This window comes from Miniopterus schreibersii, assembly GCF_964146895.1.
Source record: "Miniopterus schreibersii genome assembly, chromosome: 3".
Classification (NCBI taxonomy): Eukaryota; Metazoa; Chordata; class Mammalia; order Chiroptera; family Miniopteridae; genus Miniopterus; species Miniopterus schreibersii.
Window position 1 is genome coordinate 42,444,898 of NC_138103.1, and position 22,561 is coordinate 42,467,458.

General features: G+C 45.0%; 1 protein-coding gene across 3 annotated transcripts in view; it reads left to right on the plus strand.

Moving 5' to 3' along the window:
- The window catches only part of MCC (MCC regulator of WNT signaling pathway), a 343,361-nt gene that overhangs the window by 247,638 nt on the left and 73,162 nt on the right, over positions 1-22,561 (plus strand). For all 3 annotated transcript variants that reach the window (XM_081133287.1, XM_081133288.1, XM_081133289.1), the window contains 2 exons: positions 5,133-5,275; positions 15,866-16,008. In XM_081133287.1, coding sequence (XP_080989413.1) covers positions 5,133-5,275; positions 15,866-16,008 — 286 coding nt within the window. The remainder of the gene's footprint in view (positions 1-5,132; positions 5,276-15,865; positions 16,009-22,561) is intronic.

A 22,561-nucleotide genomic window follows, 5' to 3' on the forward strand; every position in this document is an offset into this window, starting at 1 on the left:
GGAAAAGATCGAGGCTGCAGAGCTTGACGCTTCATCTACCCGATGCCATAAACAGGAATCAGAAACTTTTTCAGAGGGTTTCTGCTTGTTACCTGGATTATAAGAAATAGATTGGTCACTTTACATTTAGTCTGTTTTCATCTATAAAATGGTTGCATCATCAGGATATGCAGTACTAACAAATAACCCCAACGTTTTAGTGGCTTAAAACACCAAAGGTTTGTATCTTCTTGCTGGGAGCTCGCTGGGGCTGGCAGGAGACTCTGCTGCGTTGCCCTCAGCCAGCCTCCCAAGCTGATGGGCCTCTGCCGTCTAGAACATTGCCAGCAGCCCTGGCCTGGGGAAGGGAATGTGGCTTCTAGTAAAAAAAATTATGTATAGTCACTCACATCTTATTGTTCAAAACAAGTCACATGGCCATATCTAGCTTCAAGGGAAATATAACCTGACCTTGTGCATGGGTGGACGTGAACCAGCCTTGGTGAAGGCCTCTCCTGGCTACTGCAGGGGTGTTGACACTTACATGATGGGCACCCCACATGGTGGTCCTGATGGAGCCTCACGTGCATAAGAAAATACTGGATTGCCCTGGTCGGTGTGGTTCAGTGGTTAGAGCGTCGTCCTGTGCACTGAAGGTTCATGGATTCAATACCCAGCCCTGATCAGGGCATGTGCAGGAGGCAGCCAATCGATCTGTCTCTTACATTGGTCTTTATTTCTTTCTCCCTCCCTCCCTTCCACTCTCTCTAAAAATCAATGGAAAAAATATCCTTCATGAGGATTAACAAAAAAAGAAAATACTAGATAGAAATGAACATCATTTGGAAAAGGATTGCGTTAATACATTATAAAAAAATGGATGTCTTTAAATCACTTTTGAAAAATGTCTCTAATGTATTTAAATTTAACTTAAGAAACGAAAACTGTGCAAATGTTAAGTGGTAAATGTAGAATAGCCCTTTTCCCTCTATAGTTGTCATCATTGTATTATCTTCTTGAATGAGGCTTTGCTGAGATTCCTGCTGTAGGGGACCCTCATGTGGAGGTGTGGTATCGAGCCTGACCTAGCCCCTGTCCTTGTCAGACAGAATGCCTACCGTCACACACCTCCCAGGTTAAAAATGCTCTCACCGGTCATGGAAACTCAGGGTGGTGAGAGGTGCTGGGTTAGTAACAGTGCTGGAGAGATGACAGAATCGGGTCTCACTCTCCAGGCCCATCTGCCTGTGTGGGAGGTCGCCAGGGCAGGAAGGCACCGAGCGTGCACAGAGCGGCTTTGTCTGTCCCTGGTGCCACCCACTCATCCTCTACAGCTCCTGCACTGAAGTGCCACATTCCTGGGGTTGGCTCTTGCGAAGTTTAATGGAAGGTCTGACAGGGGTGTTTTGTTGGGTTCTTTTGGCTCCTGCAGGTGATGACTTGTTCCTTCCTGCACCGCTGCCCAGTGGGAGCTGGCTGCTCTGCTTTCCCCTGCGCCAGGGCTTGGAAAAGCCCAGGGGATTTTCACTGAAGTTGAGATCAAGGCTTCAAAGTATCTTTGGCTGGCTGTGTACAATGAGTGTGCACGTAATGGGGTGGAGGGGTGTTTAATGAGATATTTCAAGGGAATGTTGATTTGTACAGATGAACCTTAAATGTCTTCTCAATCGTTTATTCATCTAGAGACTCGGAGTTTCGATAATTATTTTCCAATATTCTCTTTTCATGGGGAAAGGAATCCTCAGGTACCATTCCACCATCTCTTCCTCTCCCACCCTCACTTCTGTCCATGTTTTTCATTGTCCAGTAGAGAAAGCCATCTGAAGCTTCCACCACAGTTCCCTTCAAAGTAGGCATCATAGTGGTACCGCCCCCCCCCCATGGCACCTAGCACAGTATCTTAGATATTATGGGAAATCAAAACATATCTATTAGTTTTAGAGGAAGCTTTACATTATAGAGGCTTTCCACCATTTTAAAAGCATACTTTTGGAAAAATATAGGAATGTAAAAGAGATATCTTTGCCGTCAGCCAAGAAATCTTTTCCCCAGTATATTATTCTTGTTACTCCCAAGTGAAGCCCTTAGTTCCAAATATACATTATGAGCCTTTTTTCTTCTTTTAGCCGTGAGCATTTCTCCATCTAACTGAATCATCAGGCTTCCTGCTGTCTCTTGTTTATAATCACACCCTCCAGGCAGATTTTCCAGATAGAGTGAGGGGTAAGGATGGTACCACACCAGCTACATGCTCTTGTTACCCAGACATCACCCGTCTGATCTCCCTGCAACCTGGGCAGCTCCTAACAGCCACCTTGGTGGTTACCAAGTGGTCACATGCCCTTTTCTTCTATAAAAACTTGTCCCTCTTCATTTTTAAGTGGGTTTTGCAGTTTCTTGTCTGCCTTGATGGCCTGTTGACCTATAAAGACTGTAAAGAAGGAAGAATAAGAGGGAATAAAGGGAGAGCGAGAGCTATTGAGGGTGTAAGGGGAAGCATTTCACAGTGGTCTGTAGCTCTAGAGAACTGAATATGAAACCGAAGAGGAACAACCAGGGAGGGGCAGTGTGGGAGGAGTGACATTGTAAACGAGATCCAGGTTGGACCAGGCTTTATCCTGTCCTTATTGTAGGATCTGGAGTCAGTGACCTTCATAGGAGGGACAGCTGCATGTGCACATGTACATACCACACACACACATTCACACGTGCAATACACAATCTGAAGATGGGAATGAAGACCAACAACAAAAGCCCGTAGATATTCTGCTTCGGTGGAGAGGAACAGTGTTCCAGAGAAAGAGGCTTTTTCATGTATTGACAGATACTGTCTTTGAGACACGTCATTTTGTGCACTTCTCTTGTTCCTTTTGAAGTGTGGTGGGTCATGGGTGACAAGGGCAGAACTTCATAGAAGGAGTATTTGTGGCCTGTTGCAGATTCAGTCTGTGTAAGAAAGTTTCCACGCCGATGTGGCTTTTGCTCGGTGTTAGTCCTTGCCTCTGAGAGGTTCCACTTATTTTCTGTGTGTTTCACTTTGAGTGGATGTTACTGGATGTTTCAGGTTGTCACTAAGAACAAAAGTCACATCACTATTTCTCTGAAAGTAACTGTCAGCTTTCGATACAGCTTCCATCAACCTTGTTGCTTCTGATCTTGCTTCTGGAGCTCTGAGCAGCACCCAGGATGTTACCACATTAGTACTGATCAAGCAGGGGTTGAGGGTCATCTTCATAGTTGTGGTCCCGGCCATGATGTATACCAATATATATGTCAGGCTTCTGTGCTGAGCACTTGTGCTTCAGTATTGAGGTGGGCTTAGTGTAGTGTCCTCTTTATCTTTGAAGGCTTTTTATCCCTGCCCAGTAGCTTTTGTGCCACTCTGTTATCAGAGAAATGCATGGATGTCCTTTCTCTGTTGCTAGTGAAAGTGAGGTTCTTGGGGTGCTGCTGGTATAAGCATTTCTGGAAGCCCCCACAGGAGGATGAGATGTGGTAGAGAGCTTTATATGCATAGAGTTATTTCTCTGGATTCGCAAAGTCCCATTTCCCTTAATCCAGTCCTGAAAAATGTGCGGTTGGAGATTCAGCAAAGCTAGAAGCAAAGCCAGTGTCCAGAGTTTCCGTTCCGTGATGGAGCTGGGTTGGGTATAGCATTAGGCTAGTTGCAGTCCATCAGTCCATTGTGTGTGGGGCCCACATGGCCGTGAGCCATGTGGGCAAATGCAAGAGCATGAGAGACCCGCAGGCCAGGAGTCCAGCGCAAGCAAGCAAGAGGCAAGAGAGAACTCCTTTGTTTAGGAGCTTAAGTATCTCAAATCTTCCTGTTCTTGTGGTGGCCGTACCCACTCTGGCCAATGACCTATTCCCAGGTGTGACTGACAGGCAAGTAACTTCCTGCGTCACCCAGGTAAATTACAATGGTATCAAGACCATTGGGAGCCTAGCAGATTTAGGGAAGGGGAAGGACATTGGAGGTAGCAGATGTGAAGTCTACCCTTGCCTGTCTGCCACCAGCCCTGGAAGTGAAAAGCTGGCAAGTGCACATGGCTCTTGGCATTAGGAAAACCTTGCTAAAAATGAAATAAAAGTTCCTCTGCTGGACAGGAAATTAATCAGGGCTGAACGTAGTAGACGGGAACATAAGCTAGACTCCATGTTCCATCACTGATGAGTATTTTATTATTATGTAAATGAGATTAAATGCACAGTGACTGGTGGGGGATTGTGAAGGGGGGAGAGAAATGAAAGAGGAGAACAGGTTCCTTAGGATTTAAACTCTGGCAACAAAAATCTTTTTTATAGTGTCTGCTGCCTCTTAGTTCATCAAATGCTGAGCAAGGGAAGTTCCTCAGCCTCTTTGGTCGTTGTTTCTGCAAAGCAGCCTTCATGACAGTGTGCTACATTGTGGTTTATTCATTCCATGATACTTTCCGATCATCCATGGTGAACCAGGCCATATGCCAGGTGCTGGGCTAGATCATGAAAACACCTACTCCCTGCCTTCCAGGAGTTTAGAGTCTGGTAGGAAAGGACGTTGGAAAGCACTAAGTCTGCAGAGAGCCAGCCAAATAAGAAATGGTGTCATACCGCTTAGGATTCTTTGGTTGAAAAGTAATTGAAACAGAACCCAGCAGGCTTCAGTAAAAAGGGAACGAATGGGTAAATGGGAAACTGAATGGCCATAAAGGAGCCTGGGAAGGAAGCTCTGGGGATATACAAAGAAGGAACTAAGGGACAGTCTCTTCAGGACCTTCGGGTGAATCGACTTCATACAACCCAAGGTCTATTCACTCAAGGTTCAAATTCCCAAAGAAGGTATCTGAAGGACCCTGGGTGGGCCACTTGTCCACTTCTTGGCTAAGGGAAAAAAGGAGACTTGGTTAGTCTCATGAAGGTTGTGTGCACTGGCAAGGGGATCTTTCCCCAAAGAGACTGGGTACGAGAGAGGCAAGGACTCAGTTCACAGGGGGCACCGTGAAACTGAGCTGTCGACGTGTCTCTCGGGATTGCTGGCCAGTGAGCAAGCGTGTGTTTTATTTTGGGTGTGCTCATTGCTGAAGTTGTGACTGTTCGAGGCTATAAAACTTCTAATCGCTAGCCTATAGGTGCATCACCTCATTGCCGTTTCTCTGTCGTTCCCTTGATTCCAGTGTGAGCAGTCCCACCTCATGAGGGAGCACGAGGACGTCCAGGAGCGAACGACGCTGCGCTACGAGGAGCGCATCACGGAGCTCCACAGTGTCATCGCCGAGCTCAACAAGAAGATAGACCGTCTGCAGGGCACCGCCATCAGGTAGCAGCCCGCGGGTCGTGCTTCCTCTGCCCCCTGGGCCGGAACCCGGGGCTTGGCATGGAAGTCACCCCTGTGAATTATAACAGTGTTTTATTTGCAGCTAAGACTTCTCCAGGAAATAAAGTCGTTTCTTTTTGCTTTGTTAACCACACACTTGCCCCTTTATATTTCTGTGCTGATTCAGGATGGCTTTGGGCATCCTCGGTTTATTGGTAAGGGTGTGAAATCAGAAGTTGAGTGAGATGCTTATTAACAATTTCTAAATGGAGCCCCTCTACCTGAGAGACCAGCATCCCTAGCGCGCCTTTTATTCACCAAGTCCCCGCTCGTGTGTGAACTGTGGGCCTCCATGGGGATTTTGAGAGATTTAGGAGTGAGGCTTATAACAAAGCATTCTGTGGGTTTCTAGATAATCTAATATTTTGAGCTTACCTCAAGTTGATTTACCAACATTCGCTTAGCCTCTTACAGACTCCTAAGGTGGAGGCAAGATTCGATCCATCACTAGTGAAAAGGCTGGGGTTTGATATTAAGGGACTGCTTCTTCCTTGCTTATCAATTGGTGGGCCTCCGAGTCTCCTGCACAGAGCACGTGGCACGCCTGCCCTGCTGTTCAGAGGAGAGGTTTTTGCTGTGACTTACTGAGCGAAGGATGAGAACTGTTATCTTCCTGCCTGTGCTCAGGAAACAGCCCTGAAGAAAGCAAATGGTTGGCACATACCTTTATGGAGAAAGAGCGCTTTGTTCACTGAATGTTCTCACAAGCCACAATTACAAGTTTTAGAGGCAGCTACTTTAAACTCTCCCTCTGGAAAGCCTGGTTTAGAAGAAACTTTGGATGCATTTTGTTCCAACTCTGAGAGTTGTAGTAATGACAGGGCTACTTGATGAGGGCACTGATGGGCCTGTGTTTCCTGGGCAAAATTGTGGAAAAATTGGCACTGAACTGGAGCCACACAATAAATTTCATATTCTAATTTAGAACCTCCAGACTTTTAAATTGTATCCTGGTCTTTGGATTGATTGCAGGTTAGCAATGCCTGAGTAGAGAGGGATTTCCAGCCCAAAGAAATAATTATAGCAGATTTCAGGGAGGCTGACAGATTTGTAATTTTCATTAAAACATGTTGCACTTTAAACACGTGAAGATGAAGGCAAATGGGCTTAGTGAGTTGTGAAAAAAATGCATCACACATCACCTGGAAAACTCAATTTCAGCATGTTTAAATTGAACATAGTGGCCAAACTGCTCCATATAAAAATACAGTGAGCTTGTTGACCATAAACATTTATTAGAGCCTTTTATTGAAAGGAAAATTGCATCTGTGCAGATGTCACATTAAATTCTGCCAGTTTTCATTATGTAAATGAACTGACCCCTCCTGAGACTCCCCGAAGGTCTGGAAGACATGCAGACATGTGGGCCTGTAAGACAAGGCTCTTCTTGTCCTCTGAACTCCAGTAGCTAAGGCATCGTCCCAGCTCCCAGCACACTAAGAAATTGGTTTGCCCTCAGGTCCTGAGATTCTATGATAGGCTCAGAACAGTAGCAGCCAGACACCTTGGAAGAACTCTAACTGCCCTAGTATAGCCAGGGGCTAGAGAATTGATTGTCATAATAGTCACGTACAATGTTGGTACCTTACAGACTTTCCTGTCACTTCATTCTGGATCTGACTCAGGAATTTATCGGAAAAGCTGAAAAATTATTAATAAGGAAACAGTTTAGGTAAACTATGGTATATCCACATTTAAGCAATACTGAATTGCTTAAGGAAAGAACATGATAATCTCATAGTTTTCAATTTTGACCTCAGGTCACATTCAGAGAACCAGGGACCTTCTGTGACTGCCCTAGAACATTGTCCCATCTCTTATAGCCATAGGGCTAATGTAGCCAAGAATCAAATACTGTAGGTCGCTGAATTCCAATGTAAGTTGAAGTTACACCATATCGGCTATCTTAGGTAAAGATTAAGCTTTGACAGGAAACGATGAAATTATGAGAATTTGAAATGGAGACAATTGGGTAGATTCAAATCAGTCCAAAGCAGTCATTAAAATGGGATATTTGATGCCATTTAACTACTAGAATCACTGTGGGCTGGTTACTGTATTGGTCAACAGAGCAACAGTAGCAATCAAAAAGGTCTGACCTGTGGAGATCTTCGATACTGGCTAATTGATCATAGGGTCTCTAGGACAAGTATAAACAGGTGGCCTACTAAAGTTTTACTTGATCTTTGTAGTGAAAAAGACTCGGGTCTGGCGAACAGAGACTGGACTTGCCATTGCAATGAAGACTCATGGCCTCTTACCCAGTTTCTTTGACCTGACCCAGTACATTGTCCCAGGGCCCCTTGGATGAAGGGGAAGATGTATACAACCCTGCCACAAGTGGGTACAGTCTTCCTTCTCTCCTTCCAGAGAGAATCACTGCCACTTACAGGGGAGACTGCAGTGGGAAAAGGAGAATAAAAATTCCAGGGTGATTATTTGCTCTGAATGAACTGATGATAGCCCCTAGAGACCCAAAATACCTACAGACCATCAGTTAGAGAGGGAATTTTCAAAGGTATATTGTTAGTCAGCTCAGGCTGCTGTAACAAAACACTACAGATTGGATGGCTTAAACAACAGGAATTTATTTCTCACAGTTCTGGAGTCTGGGAAGGCCTAGATAAGGTGCCAGCCAATTCAGTTCCCCGGCAAGGGCTTGCTTCCTCATTTGGAAAAGGTTACCTTCTCACTGTGTCCTCACATGGCAGGGAGAGAGAGAGATGAAGCAAACTCTCTGGTATCTCTTCTATAAGGTCACTAATCCCATTATGAGGCCCCCACCCTCAGGACCTCATCACACCTAATTAACTTCCAAAAATCCCATCTCCAAATACCATTATATTGAAGGGTAGGCTGCAACTTATGAGTAGGAGGCAGGGGGCACAATTCAGTCCATAGCAGAAGGTCAGGTGGTGAGCACATTATTACCTGAATTCCTGCCATAATAGACCTAGTCTACCATGCTGCACCATTTGAGAGAGACACATTTTTCAATGCCCTGGAGATACAGTAAATGCTCCCAACCAGCAACAGTATATAGTGCTGCCTTTTTATGGGGTCCAGGGACCAAAAGGTAGAAGTAGAAGTGGCTCCTCTCATTTATATACCCTGAAACCCATTTTAAGAAATTGTGGCTTCTCATGGTTACAACTCTGAGCTCTGCTAGTATAGAAGTCTTAGTTCCCAAGGGAACTATGTCTCTACCAAAGAATACGACAATGATTCCACTGACTGCCACCAGGCCCTTGGCAATGAAGAGAGTTACTGTACTAGCTGGGGTGATTGGTCCTAACTATCAAAAGGAAATTGAATTGTTGCTATACCATGGGGCAGGGAGGACTATGTCTGGAACCCAGTGGATTCTCTAGGCTACCTCCTAGAAGTTGCCCACTGGTAACAGTTAGTACATTAGAACAAGCTAGAAGAAGGAAGTTATAAATATCAACTTAACCTCATGACCAGTTGCAAATAAGTTGGTGAAACTTACAGTTAAATAGGTTACATGATATCTAAGTGGGCTTGATGTTGAACTAGAAGATGGGTTGATCATTTAACAGTGGATGCAATACCTGATGGGACTTTGAGTCTCCCATTTTGACGAGAAAGTGAGTTCATTTACATTTGAATGAGGGATAGTTACAGAAGTTTGGTATCCATTGCTACTGCAATTTGAAAATTGAAGTGTAAGAGAGTATATATGGATATGGAGTAACCAAAGAGAGTAGACTCTCATGAATATTGTCTGGCACCTGGTACCATTCCCACCCCTTCTCTCTATACTCCCCAGGATCAAAGAGGTTGGACCCTGGGACTACTTCCCAGATTCCCTTAACAACTGGGTTCTGAATACAGTTTTGGCTCTGCCAATGACTTGTACTCACATGGGATTGGAAGACAGAAGGGAGGTGGAAGCCATTGTCCCTCAGGCCATGATGGATGGTTGCAGCTGATGTACAGGCTTTGGTGACATGATGTCCTGCATTAACTGGTCAAACCCTGGAGCTGTGGACAGGTGTGAAGGCAGCATCAGCTTCCTGACCTTTGAGGGGACCACAGCTATGATGGCAAACCTGACAGCTCCTAATAGCCTCTATCCACCCTTCTCTTCTCCAGCCCTTCCAGTGGTTTTGCTAGCACAAAACTGCCTAAATTAAATCCTTTCTATTTGAAACATCCAATGTAGTTTGTGTTCCTAACAGAACCCTGCCTAATGCTTCCTAAATCCCATCTTCAGGAATAAACAGTGAGCATTTTGTATATATGGCCTTCTAAAAAAATTTATGAATATCTTAAACAAATTAGGTCATATAGCACACACTATTTTGTAATATGTGCTTTTTCACTTAACTGTATTTCATGAGTAGCTTTTTTAAATTCTCATCTGGCTTGGGGACGTTACAGAATAAGATGGGGAAAATGGAAAAATACATCAGTAACTCACTTTGCATCTGGGGGGTGAAAGATATCTAAGCAGATTAAACATGAGACCTTTTGTTTCCCAAGAAGTTTATTTTTTCCCCCCAAAAGCAACTTTCATAAAAGCATCAACCTTTCACTGCCAACTCTCACGAGTAGCCCATGTTTTCCGCTGCATTTCCCATTTGCTTGTTAGCCCACTGCTGTCTGGCTTCCGACCCTAACAGTTTGCCCAAACTCCTTTAGCTGTGGACTGAATTGTGACCCTGCCCAAATTCACTTATTAAAGCCCTAACCCTTCCTGTGATGGTATTTAGAGATGGGGCCTTTGGGAGATAAGTTTAGAAGAGGTCATGAGGATAGGGCCTGCGTCATGGGATTAGTGAGCAACTTCATAAGAAGAGACACTAAAGAACACAAACTCGCCCTCCCTGCGTGCCCTGAACCCCACCCCTACCTGCTGTGTGTGGGCACAAGGAAAAGGCAGCCATCTGCAAGCCGGGAAGAGAGCCCTTACCAGAAACTGGCTATACTGGCACCCTTGGTCTTGGACTTTTAGCCTCCAGAACTAAAAAAATAAATAAACTCCTGTTATTTAAGCTAGCCAGCCTGTGGCATTTTGTTACAGTAGCCTGAGCTAAGACACTTTTTTTTTTTTTTTTTAAAATAATCAGTGATTTCTTAACTGGAAAACCCCATGACTTCTGCTCATTACTGGTCCTTCCCTGCAGCATTTGACCCTAAATCCTCTTGCTTTCCTGATGTGCTCTTCTGGAACCCCTAGGACCCTATAGGTCCTGAATCTTCTCTTCTGTCCCCAAGATCCATCCTCAGCCTTGGCTCCTACCCTGGGCTCTGTCCCCCACACCTTTCACCTTGAATGACCGCAGGCCAGAGAGCGCTGACCCAGCCTATCTGCGTCACCTCAGCATTGGCGCTTAGCCATCTGCTTCCTTGTTTGCAAAATGTTCCTCACTTGGGGACTGAGATACTATCCAAAGTCTCCGTCTCCTTTAACATAATCCAGTCTCTAAGATCTCAGCCTGTACCAGGAAGCTGGCCTTTCTTCTGATCTTTCAGCCCGCCCTTGACCTGTATACTCTGTCTAGCTTCACGTTGCTGCATTGAAAACAGTGTAACCAAAACCTCTTTATTTCCCAGCAAAACATGTTGTTTTGATTAATTTTTGGCCCAAAAGGTAAAATATACTGAAATAAAAATAAACCCAGAAAAAAATAAGAGATTTCTCTCTCCCTGTCTTCCTGTGTGTCATACATATTTAGAAGTTCTTGAATATTGCTCCTCTACCAGATCTTATTAAAACTGGTACTCACTGATGGCAGGATGGCCGCCTTTCAGAATCTCGTTTGTTCAGTTATTCTCCAAAAGATTCAGAGATGAGTCCAAGCTTTCTCTGTGCTGTATGAAAAAATTACAAGAGGTAGAATTGAAGAATCAGGACTTCACTCATCACTTATTTCCTGCTATAGATCCTCTAAGATAACTGAACAGAATACAATTCCTCCTTATATCTAAAAAGTCTTTGTTCTTTAAAAGAATGATGGTCACTTCCAGGCAGGTCCACCTTTAATTGTAAGAAAAGCAGAATGTGGTTCAGAAAAAACACTAAAGGTTTAGCTGGACATGTTGGCTAACAGTTGCCAACACAGACAGATGTCCGTCTAGGTCTTGTTCACAAATCACTCCAGCCCGGCTGGTGTGACTCAGTAGTTAAGCATCGACCTATGAACCAGGAGGTCACAGTTGAATTCCCGATCAGGGCACATGCCCGGGTTGTGGGCTTCATTCCTAGTAGGGGACCTGTAGGAGACAGCTAATCAATGACTCTCTCATCATTGATGTTTCTATCTCTCTCTCCCTCTCCCTTCTTTCCGCTGAAATCAATAAAAGCATATTTTTAAAAAATCAGTCCAATCCAGTGATAAGACATGAATGTACACCCCCAAATTAACATGGGATTTGCTAATGTCATATTTTTATCAAATGCTGCTGATTCCACAGCTTGAGGTCTGGAGAGCATGATGAGAATTATACTTTGATTGACTTTTCCCCTTTCTGATTAGATCATTTCATGCCTGACCAATAAAGAGAAGGAATCTTTAAAAATAACTGCAACAGCCCTGGCCAGTGTGCTCAGTGGTTAGAGCGTCAGCCCTTGTCCCTTGGTGAGGGAGGCAGCCAGTTGATGTGTCTCTCACGTGGATGTTTCTCTCTCTTTCCCCCTCCGTCCCTCCCTCCCATTCTCTCTGAAAAGGAATGGGAAAAAATATCCTCAGGTGAGGATTAACAAAAACAAAATAACTGCAACAAAAGATACTTTTCCTTAGGCTCCTATACTGGAGTGTTGTTTTGTTGGTACTAAATTTAGGAATTAGGCTGTGATATTAACTAGTGGCATCAGCTTGGATAAGTTGCTTTGCCTCTTGAAGCTTCAGTTGTCTTATTTGTAAAGCAAAGGTATTGGTGTTGGCTTAGATGGTCTCTAAGACCCCTTCCAGTCAGCCAGCCTGTGACTTTTGTACCACAGCTAGTTACCTGCCCAGATGTGTGTACAGTCTAATGCCTGCCTCCTCTGGAGCATTCTTGTTTGGTTCTGTTGTTTAAGCAAGCAGCAAGCACTGATTATTGCAACTCTAAATAGAGCAACTAGGAAGCACTTCACAAATGCTTGTAAGTGAATGAAATGATGTACATTTAGAATCCTGTGAGATGATCCTTTATGTTCCAAAGACGAACAACCGAGAACTGTACAATCCCATAATTATGAAACTGCCACAATAGTGTATAATCTTATCAACATGTATCAGTTTCGCCAAGCGTCTCGTTTTTGAGGTTAATATGATTACTTCTTAGACCTTTTCACATTTCTTTCTTTTCATTACCACCCTAACAGTTGGTGTTCTTTTGGGAGGCATTTTCCCCTCCAAGAAGTAAGTTATCACTTGCCAAGAGTTACTACATCCACAAACAGAAGTAAGCAAACAGTAAAGTCACTTTGAGCTGCAGATGCCGTGTCATTAGCTAGATAAACATCTTTACCAGCTCCGTGACTCACTGCTGCACAAAACAGCCTTGAAAACACACCTCAGATTTTTGCCTTTGTAGAACCGCCATGGGCCAGTGCAGGGTTACTGAACTCCTTTTCCATTGCTCTTGATGGACCCACTCTCCTCAGCAATACGATAGAGAGAGAAATCTCCCCTAGCCTCAGCCTCCTATATTTGCTGCAATCCCAAATGGACCGCCATTTTACAAGGGACCCTGGAGAATTTGTCATTTCCCAGTCCCAGATTCCAGCCTTCTTTCAGGAATGATGCCGATGATGAAGTTTAGATCAGGCTATGCCCCTCATGATTTTTTTCTACCAAAATCAGTGGGCGAAACAGGTTGCACAAACTTTCTAATATTTAAGCTTGGTTTAACCTTTCTAGACCTCATTCTTTGTGACACAGAGCCCTGCCTGATCCTCTCACAAGGCTCCTTTTTTTGTGTGCTGTAATATGCATTGATTACCATATGGAGGAACCTTAACCAGCGATAGTGTGTGCTCAGCCCCTCCCAGTGGGGTCAAGAATACAGACCTTCTGCCCTTTCCTTCTGCTTATTTTATCTGTTTCCATGCAAGATCTCGGCAACATTTATTCCTCCTGAATTCCTATACCTCACACATTTTATCTTTATTTCCACCATCTAACCCTGATTATTTGCCTCCTTCACTACAGTACATTCATTTAATCAAAATTGCCCACTCAGCAAGTGGCCTGAGTGGCCCCTTAGCCTCACATTTCCATCCTGCACCCCATTTTGGTGTCAGCTACGCCGAACCACTTATTCCTCCCCAAGCCTCCACATAGTCACCTTCACAGGCTCCTCTGAGCCTTTGCATATGCCCTTCCATCTAAAATCTACTTGCCTTGAGACACATCTTGAGTGCTGCTCCATCCAGGAAGTCTTCCCTGGTCACTGCCCACCTGCAGCCCCACATGCTCCTCCCATGTCCAACACAGCATCCTTGTTAGGATAGAATTTGTTGTGAACATATTTGATTCCCAGAAGACAGCATCCACCTGGTGTTTGCTTTCCTGCCCTTGTTTTGGTGCTCAGATACATTGAATGACGACCCTTGATTTGCATTTCATGACACAGAAAGCCTTCTTGCTCAGACGACATTTCTAGTGTGGTGTAACTCTCAGGCTGTGCTCCACCCTCAGTAAGGAATGTTGCCTACAACCAACACTTCATTCTCTCACCCCTTCCCTGTGCACTCCTTGACAAAGTTCATCCTAATAATCTTTAGAAGTAATTCCTTACAAAGCCAAAGATTTGACAAGCACTGTATGTTTTAGAACCTGCCAAGCCAGGAAAGTTTAAGGTGGCTTTTAAAGACTTTGCAAATGCTACTTATACCATAGATACAGCAGCAGCACTTACCTGGCTTTCTTAGCTGTAAAACAACCTCAGCCAAGCTGAAGCTGATTGCATTGGCCATGCAACAAAGGTAACTTATTCTTCATACACAAAATCTCTTGTTAATAGAAATCAGCATTTTAAGTGCTGATTGGAAGGAGAGCTGATACATCAGGACACAATTACCCACTAGACCAAAAAGGCGACTCTTATGAGTACTTTTTAATTGTTTTATTTCCTAAACCTAATTATTGTTAGTTTTGCAGGTGCCTAATAGTTAACTTAGTCATAGAACATTATTTTTTTGCCTTCACCACTCTCATTCTATTTCATATTTTGCACATCTGGGGGCTTTATATCTATGTAAAGTTTACCCACACTTAGGTGGCTTTTATTAAAAATACTTTGTAAAGTAGGGGCTCAGCTGAATCCTTTCCCTGGGAGGATGTTGATTTCTTGAGAGAACCAAAAAGTCTAAAGAGATCTTCACATTTCTCTAATTTATAGATGTGTCTCCCCAGCTTAAAATGGCAGTTGCCTCTTTCCCAAGTTCCAGAGATGATCACCATTCACCATCTTGGTCTGTCCAAGACTGGAGGCTTTCTGCACACACACGCGCGCGCACACACACACACAGTCAAAACCTTAAAGTAAAAGCCAGGCTGAGAGGATTTCTTCTCTTCCTAGCTTTCTTCACAGACACCCTTCCCCTGGGGCTGAGCAGGCACCTGTGGGCTTTCCAGCCTCATAATTGAATCCATTGACAATTTTCTCCTCTAGCTCACTTGCAAAATAAATGCTTCAAAGAGGGTCAATTTTGCTCTCTCCATGTCTGTGCCCAGTGTGTGCGCAACGAGGATGGTGGTGTGGGGAGGAAGTATGGGTGTGCCTTGAAATACATACTACGTTTTTAAGCTTTCTTGGCTTGCTTATAATTAATTCAGAAACCAAAGGCTGAGAGATCCATGAAGGCCCGAGAAGGGGTGGGCGTTCTTGCGCTAATGAGCCCTAGCTGCATTTAAGTGTCCTCTCCCTGTTAGCAAATGTGAACGCAAGGAGATGGGCCGCTGCGCGGTGTGGGCTCACGCACTGTTTCACTTTCCTTCTCGCTCCACCCCCTTTTCCCGTGCTCTAACTCTCTCTACTTTCTTTGGGGAAATTACATGTGTGATTTTTAGACACGCTGCTCCGTGTGCCTCTCGGAGCATCCACTTTATTCCGCACGGATGAGGTGCTGGCCCTCCAGTAGCTCTGGCCCCAGCACCTCCTATGTCCTCCAAGAAGGCCCGCCAGTGGGACCCTGCAGGCCACAGCACAGCCATTTCTGTTCGCCGGAGTCTGGATTATTTTGCTCACTGTAGCATCAGTGCCAGTAGCCTTAGTTCTTTCTCACCTTGGTATTTGAGGGGCTGAAGAAATCTAATTTCTTCAGGAAATCTTTGGAGGGGAAAATTTCCTAGGAGGCTGGTAGGTGAGTCTTGTTGGTTATATGGGTATGTATGTGGACACAGAAGCAAGCTTTCCGTTTCATACACTGACCATAGATGGGACCATCTGTTTGGCTCCAAGGAACCCTGGTCCAGGTGGGGGTGGGGGAGTCTATCTGTTTTCTCTCTGAATGTCTCTTTTCCCTTTTCCGTAAATGATGTGTTCTCTGGAGATTTGTCAACTCTCCTTTTTCCTCAGGGAGGAAGATGAGTACTCAGAACTGCGATCGGAACTCAGCCAGAGTCAACAGGAGGTCAACGAGGACTCTCGAAGCATGGACCAGGACCAGACCTCGGTCTCCATCCCGGAAAACCAGTCCACCATGGTCACCGCCGACATGGGTGAGTCTGCCTCCCATCCACGAATGTATAGAGATGTGAGGCAGCCTCAACTAAAATTTAGTTAGTCAAGGAGTTTGGTCAGTAGATGAAAGCACATCCGTTTCAGTCCCTGACATACTACTTTGTCGGTCAAAATAGAACTGAAGAGCCGAATTAGCTTTCTGCCCTGATGTTTGTGATTCAAACATGTGTCACCTCTGTGTGAAAGTTCTGGAAGGAGGGAGCCAGTCATAAAGGCTGTTGGAATGCCCCAAGTTACAGTCAAGTCTGAATTAGGATGGCAGAAACAGAAATGCTAAAATGGGTGGAGACACATTGCAGCGGATGAACCAAGCAACTGTTGGGAAAGGAGGAATCCAAAATGACTCTAACGTGTTGATCCTGAGTGACTAAGAGAATGATTATGTTCCTTGGAAAGAAGTTTGGTTGAGAAATGAGTTGGGAAATAGATATCTTATATCTGAGGTTGTAGAGAAATGTCCATGTGGAAATATCTGGTACCATGTGTTTGTATGGTGTGTTTTTAAACTGCAGGTCGTGACCCATTAGTGGGTCTTGAAATTATGTGAAAAATTAATATTTTTTAAATGAAATCAAATAGGGGAAAAATGGATTGACGGTATTGGTTCATGAAAATTATTTGTTACGTGTGCATATGTAGTAAGTTGCCACATGAAATGTTCCAAGTGTGGGTTGCAGTCAAAATGTTGCAAAACCACCAGTCTACTTGGAGATGCCTAACTGACTTTTTGGAGAGATTGAGATTGAGGATAAAGGCTTTGAAGTTATGAAGTAAGGAGATCTCTGTGGTCAAAAGGGTGAGGAGTCAAAAGAGGGAGGAGACCCATGTCTTAGGAAATGTTCACATGTAGGGGAGAGATGGGAGAAGAACCGAGAGAAGGAATAGTAAGTGTAGTGCAATTTTCATGTAGCTTAACATTTCATCGAAGAGAGAGGCCTGAATCAAATATTACACATTTATATTTAATTATAAACGTAAGTGCTACACCATTAAGGAGCATGGTACTATGAGAGTGTATCAAAGGAATTGGCATTCGGGGGTGAAGACAGATGCATTCCAGGAGGTGAAAAAAGATTATCGTGTATGAAGGGCACAGAGGTGTGAGATGGAGGCCGGAGAGGCCAGCAGGGGCCAGATCATGTGTTAGAGAGTTTGATGTTTATTCAAAGATCCACAAGAACCAACTGAAAGACTTTAATAGTGGGAGGGAGGGGAAAAGACCATCAGATTTGCATTTTGAATCAGTCATTCTGAAGTGAGGAGAAAATCAGCGGATCAAGAGTGCATGGGGAGGCCAACGAGGAAACCACTGAAGAAGTGTAGGTGGACAAAATTGTTGCTTGGGTAGTGGCATTTGAGATGTAGAAAAGCAGATGGGTGTAGAAAAGGTATAAAATGGCAAGATCTGGCTGAAGGATTGGAACAGAGGATAAAGGAACATATATGTCTGGATTGCACAGTGGATGAACGGTGGGGCCAGTCTCCAGTAAGGGAGCACAGGAGAAAGGACCAGGTGGTTTTGCTTTCAATTTTGTTTTGTTTTGGTTTTTGTTTGGGGGGAGGGTGGGGTGGGGTGGAGATCATGTGTTTTGTTTGGACATAAATTTAAGGTGTCTGGAGATAATCTGGGTGGAGATGTTTGGGAAGGCAGTAGGTATACATAAGAAGCCAAGAGGAGAGGTGTGGGCTGAAGAAAAGCAGCTAGGAGACATCAGGTTATTTACAGATAGTTACTAAAGCAATGAAATCTGTGCATAGAGTGAAAACTGCAAAGAGCCTGGGACTAAGCCTTGGGGCCACCAGCAGGAGGAGTTCATTGGCAGGGATGGGCCTCTCATTTTGCTCTGGGTTTAAATGCACCTCCTTCAAAAGCATCTCATGAGCAACAGTCTCTGAGTCCCTGTGCTGTCACTGCCCCATTTGATTCCTTCCTATATCACGTTAAAGTTTTAAGTGATGTTTTTGTATTTCTTTGCTTGACTGACTCTCCCACTAACCTTCCCTGGGCAGAAGCATGCTTGTTTTATTTACTGGCATATCTCTAGCTCCCCACCACAAGGCCTGGCACATAGCACAAGTTCAGAGATACTTCTCTGAATGAACAAGTGATGCAACCAACCAATGTATGAAGCGGTCTATCAGGCAAAGCTATATGAAGGAAATGAGGAGAAAGGTGTCTAGAAGCTGGTGGGGCTGGGTTGCTGCTAAAGCCAAATAAGACAGATTTAGCTACATTAAAGTCATTGAAAGCTGATACCGATTGAGCCAGACAGAAATGGGTTGAGGAGTGGGGATGCCTCCCAGGCCTGGAGTCTTGGCTTCAAAACAAAACTGCCTCCCTCAAACCTGAACCCAGACCCCGACCCCACCCATGGGCCCAAGTCCTATATGCTAAGTTATACCAGCCTCATCATCTCTAACCGCAGCGGCCCCCAGTTTCTGGACTTTGTCTTCCAGCCTTAGGCAGACAGACAAGTGCAAGCAGCCAAAAAGTTATGATTACTACAGAGACGTACTGACACTGATCCCTCCATTCATATCTCTGAAATTCTATGAAATTAAATAAGTGACCCACTCCAACAAAGTTTCGTAAGCAAATAAGGTTGGGAAATGGAGGGATGAAGCCATTTACTAACATGGGCTGGGTGTCTTTACTATGGGACTTCTCAGGGCACCCAAAATGAGAGAGCATCTGTAGTTCGGGCTCTGCATTTCTTTCCATCCTTTCCCTCATTAAAAAAAAGATATATATGTTCATTACAGCTGGAGGAAGGAACCCTTTGTGCCCAGGGCCTCTCTGTGTTCTCTGTCCACAATAGGGGACCTTCATTCATTTATTCAGAAACTCAAGGGGAACTGTGCGAGGGTCTGGCGATGTAAGACAGAATCTGCCATCAGGTGGCTGTACTCCCAGACTCCAGCCCCTCACACCTAGAGTGATATCCCAACTTCTTACCATGGCCTACAGTGCCCCTTAGAACCTGGGCATCCCCCACCTCGAACCTCGTCCTCCCCAGTGCTCCCTGTTTTCCTCCAGCTCTGGCCTCCTCACTGACCCTCAAACCTGACAGCCTCCCTTGCTTCAGGGCCTCTGCCTTCGCTGTTCCTCTGTCTGTCCCTTCCTTCCCGCAGCCCACCTGGCTTCCTCCCACAGTCAGCCAGCGGTCTTCTCATCAAGCCGGCCCTGACCCCTCTCGGGGTGGGACAGCACCCACTCACTCAGGCTCCCAGGCACACTCTTCCCTCCCCTACTTGATTTGTCTTCATAGCACTTAGCGCTACCTGATGATGTCCTGTGTCTGCGTTGATTTCGTTGCACATTACCAGCCTTTATCAGGCTCTCCTGCTCTGTGTGGGCAGCTCTCCTGTTTGCCAGTGTAACGGTGCCCGCACATAGAGGAGCAGTGATGCCATCTCGGAGCTCACGATTCTTTGGGGGATGTAGAGGGAAACAGAATGACCAGCAGTGGGGCAAGGAACACAATAGAAGGTGGACGCGGGCCCTAGTGACCCCCTTGGATGGGAGCATTGGAGAATGAGTTGCACTTAAGACACACACCGAGGGACAAGTGGAGGCAGTGCAAGTGAACAGCAGGAGGCAGGAGAAGAGTGCTGTGGGCACAGAGCCCACGCCTGCGGGTCCCCAAGGAGGGAAGGCCCTGGGACAGCCAGGAGGCTCATTAAGGCTGCAGCAGAGTGCAGTCCCTGTGTGTTCATCGGAACTGGACGTTCGCCTCTTACTCCTCTGCCATTTTCCAATTAAATTGCTTCAATCGGAGGAAAAAGCTTCCATATATAAACACCATTATAGGAAATCATTAAAAAGCAGCCATTTCATTATAGTTGCTATATCTGCAAGCATGCATTAGCAACCTAGAGGCTTCCTTGAGCTGGATTTCATATGCAAAATTTGCTGCCGAGTATGTGCTGATCTCCATTTAAGAGAAAAGCAGTAAGTCAAATCTACTCCCTTCATTAAAAAAGCACTTTTCTTTTGCTTTTAAACCACACCCATCAGAGCCACGGCTGCCCCTTCAGGAACTGACTCCTGGGCACGTTTTGACTTACCTGAGCAGTTATAGGAAGGACAGAGGTCCCAGTAAGGTCCCAGTGCATCTTAAAATAAATTGCATTAGCTCTGTTCAAACCTGGTCACACAATTGTTTGGAAAATAAAGGTAATTAAATGGCCAAAGATAAAGGATTTTTGTTTTCTCAATTCGGCCAAAAGTTCTAGTTGAAAGAGAGGTTGGATGTAATAGCTAACGTGCTTTGCTCACTCACTTTGTGCCAAGCATTTAGATGCATCGTCATGTTTAATACTCAAACTTGAAGGAGGCCTTGTAACTCTCCTCATGTATAAAATTGGGTTAACAGAGTTCAGAGAGGGTAAGTCACTTGTCAAGCCGTGCAGCTAAGCAGTTGTTTCTGTTGTTGCCGCTGTGTTTCTGCAGATGGCTTTGCTTGGACACGCCTCTGCTTAAACAGTGAACCGTGCCAGCGGTGCGCTGCTCTTACTGCGGTCCTTTGGTCTCGAGTGCTGAGGGGGGAATTTAGGGAGCAGCTGTGTGATCACAGCACCTGGCTAATAGCAGAGTGTTTGTTGTTAATGGAGATTTTGCAGATCTCCATCACAGAAACAACACTTAGACCAAATGATTCTGGGTGTCACAATAGAGCAGAGCGCAGATGTGCACACATGGCTCATTGCGTCATGCGTGTTTGCACGTGTGCGGTGTCCTCCAGCAGGCTGTTTTCCCAACTCTGTTAATAGAACAGCAGAGCTTGTCAGGAGCAGTTGTTTGTAAAACAAACAAAATCCCTGAGCTGAGGGATCTTTGCACAGCCTGGGATGAGTTCTGCTCCAATATTTTGAGATCTCTGCTGGTTTTAGGGGAGAAGTTCTCGCTTTTCTGGAATCTAGCAATGCTAAACTACTTATGCCCTTAGGGATGGAAGGATATCGTACCTTGCTTGCTGGTGTGATCATTCAGATAGAGATTTCCTCCTTATGAGTAGTTTTTGGAGGACAACCAAGGAAGAATTTACACATGAAACCTGGTTCTTTGGCACGGCTGTGACTATGAAATATGTTTAACGTTAAAGCCAGATTTTTCCTGGCTTAATGGCCAATGAGGTTTAATGGCTTCAGGAAAAATGTTCCAAAGTGTCAGGCAGCCACTCCCAGTGGGGAGAAGGGGGGCTGTGGCAGGGAAAGACTGCCCTGCCTCCTTCAAAAAACGATTTCTGCAGACTTGGAGAGAGTGTTTACAAAGGCAACGCAGCCCGTCTGGAGAAAACTCGCTTTTCGTTAGGAATGAGGTGGCAGGGTGGTCAGACCCCAGCAAAGAACTTTTAAATGAGAGTCAGGTTGTTCGTAATCTGATTCTGAAAGTTTGAGGAACCGGCCTGCAGGTTGGAAAAGTTAGGACTGAAAATCACACCCTGACTTGTCAGTATAACAGGCGGACCCTCTGTTGCTTGTTTTCTCTCCTCCTTACTTTAATTAGGCAACTTAATTTCTCTCAAGGGTCCACAGTGTTGGTCACCCCTGAGAACCAAACCCAGGGAAGTCTTAGAAGTTTCAAACATCAACTCATCTGAGGGCTCTTTGAGCAACTGCATTGTGCTTTCTGCCCGGGATTTAAACCTAGTCAAGTAAGACCTGTCTGCGAATGGTAACAGCGCCACGTGACTGAGGACCCCACCTAAAGTCATTCCAGAACTTTCCTTGGAGCATAACCAAACTTGAGAGCAGGAAAGGTTCCATTTCACTTAGTGTTACTCTGGAATATCTCCCTCAAATTCTACTATTTAATAATTTTCAGTCCCCAAAAGAGACTTGGGGTGTAAGATAGAAATGGGAAGGCATTGATCTACCACATTTGTTCAAAATCAGCTCCCATAACTGTTGGCATTCATGAACTCCTTGTCTAAGATATGACAGCACATCTTTATTTTCTAAACAGGCCATGTCTCCTCAGGTGGGATTGCTTTCTGGTTGTTTGAAACTCAGGACATAATTTTCCTAAAAACTAGCTCTATAACAGAGTGTCAGCTTCTGAGATGAGCCCCTGAAAGCCCTGTTAATCTGCAGTGGAGATAAGGCCTGGGCCTCCTGGTATAACCACAATCCAACCATCATGGTGAGCATTGTTTTAGTGAGAAAAGATTTTTATGGGCCACATTTGGATGCCAGAAGCACTCCTCCCCCTTCTCCTTGTGGCCTCCCCTGCTCTGGTACTGTTTGCTTTGGAGAGCTAGAGGGAGCCTGCCTGAAACGGGGCTTTTGAGTTGATATGGGTGATCCAGGCTCTGGGAAAGGCCCATTTGGCTCAGAGGTTGGTGAGTTTCGGGGAGAATGGTCAGAGGGGAGGCCCAAGACTAGGCAGAGGCCAACGACAGAGGGCCATGGAGGCGCAGTGAGGGGACTGTGGTTCACCCTCTGCATGTGCCTCTGACTATTTCCTCAGGATAGCTTCTCAGAGTTACAGGTATCAAATAATCTTTAAGACTCTCAATAGATTGACAG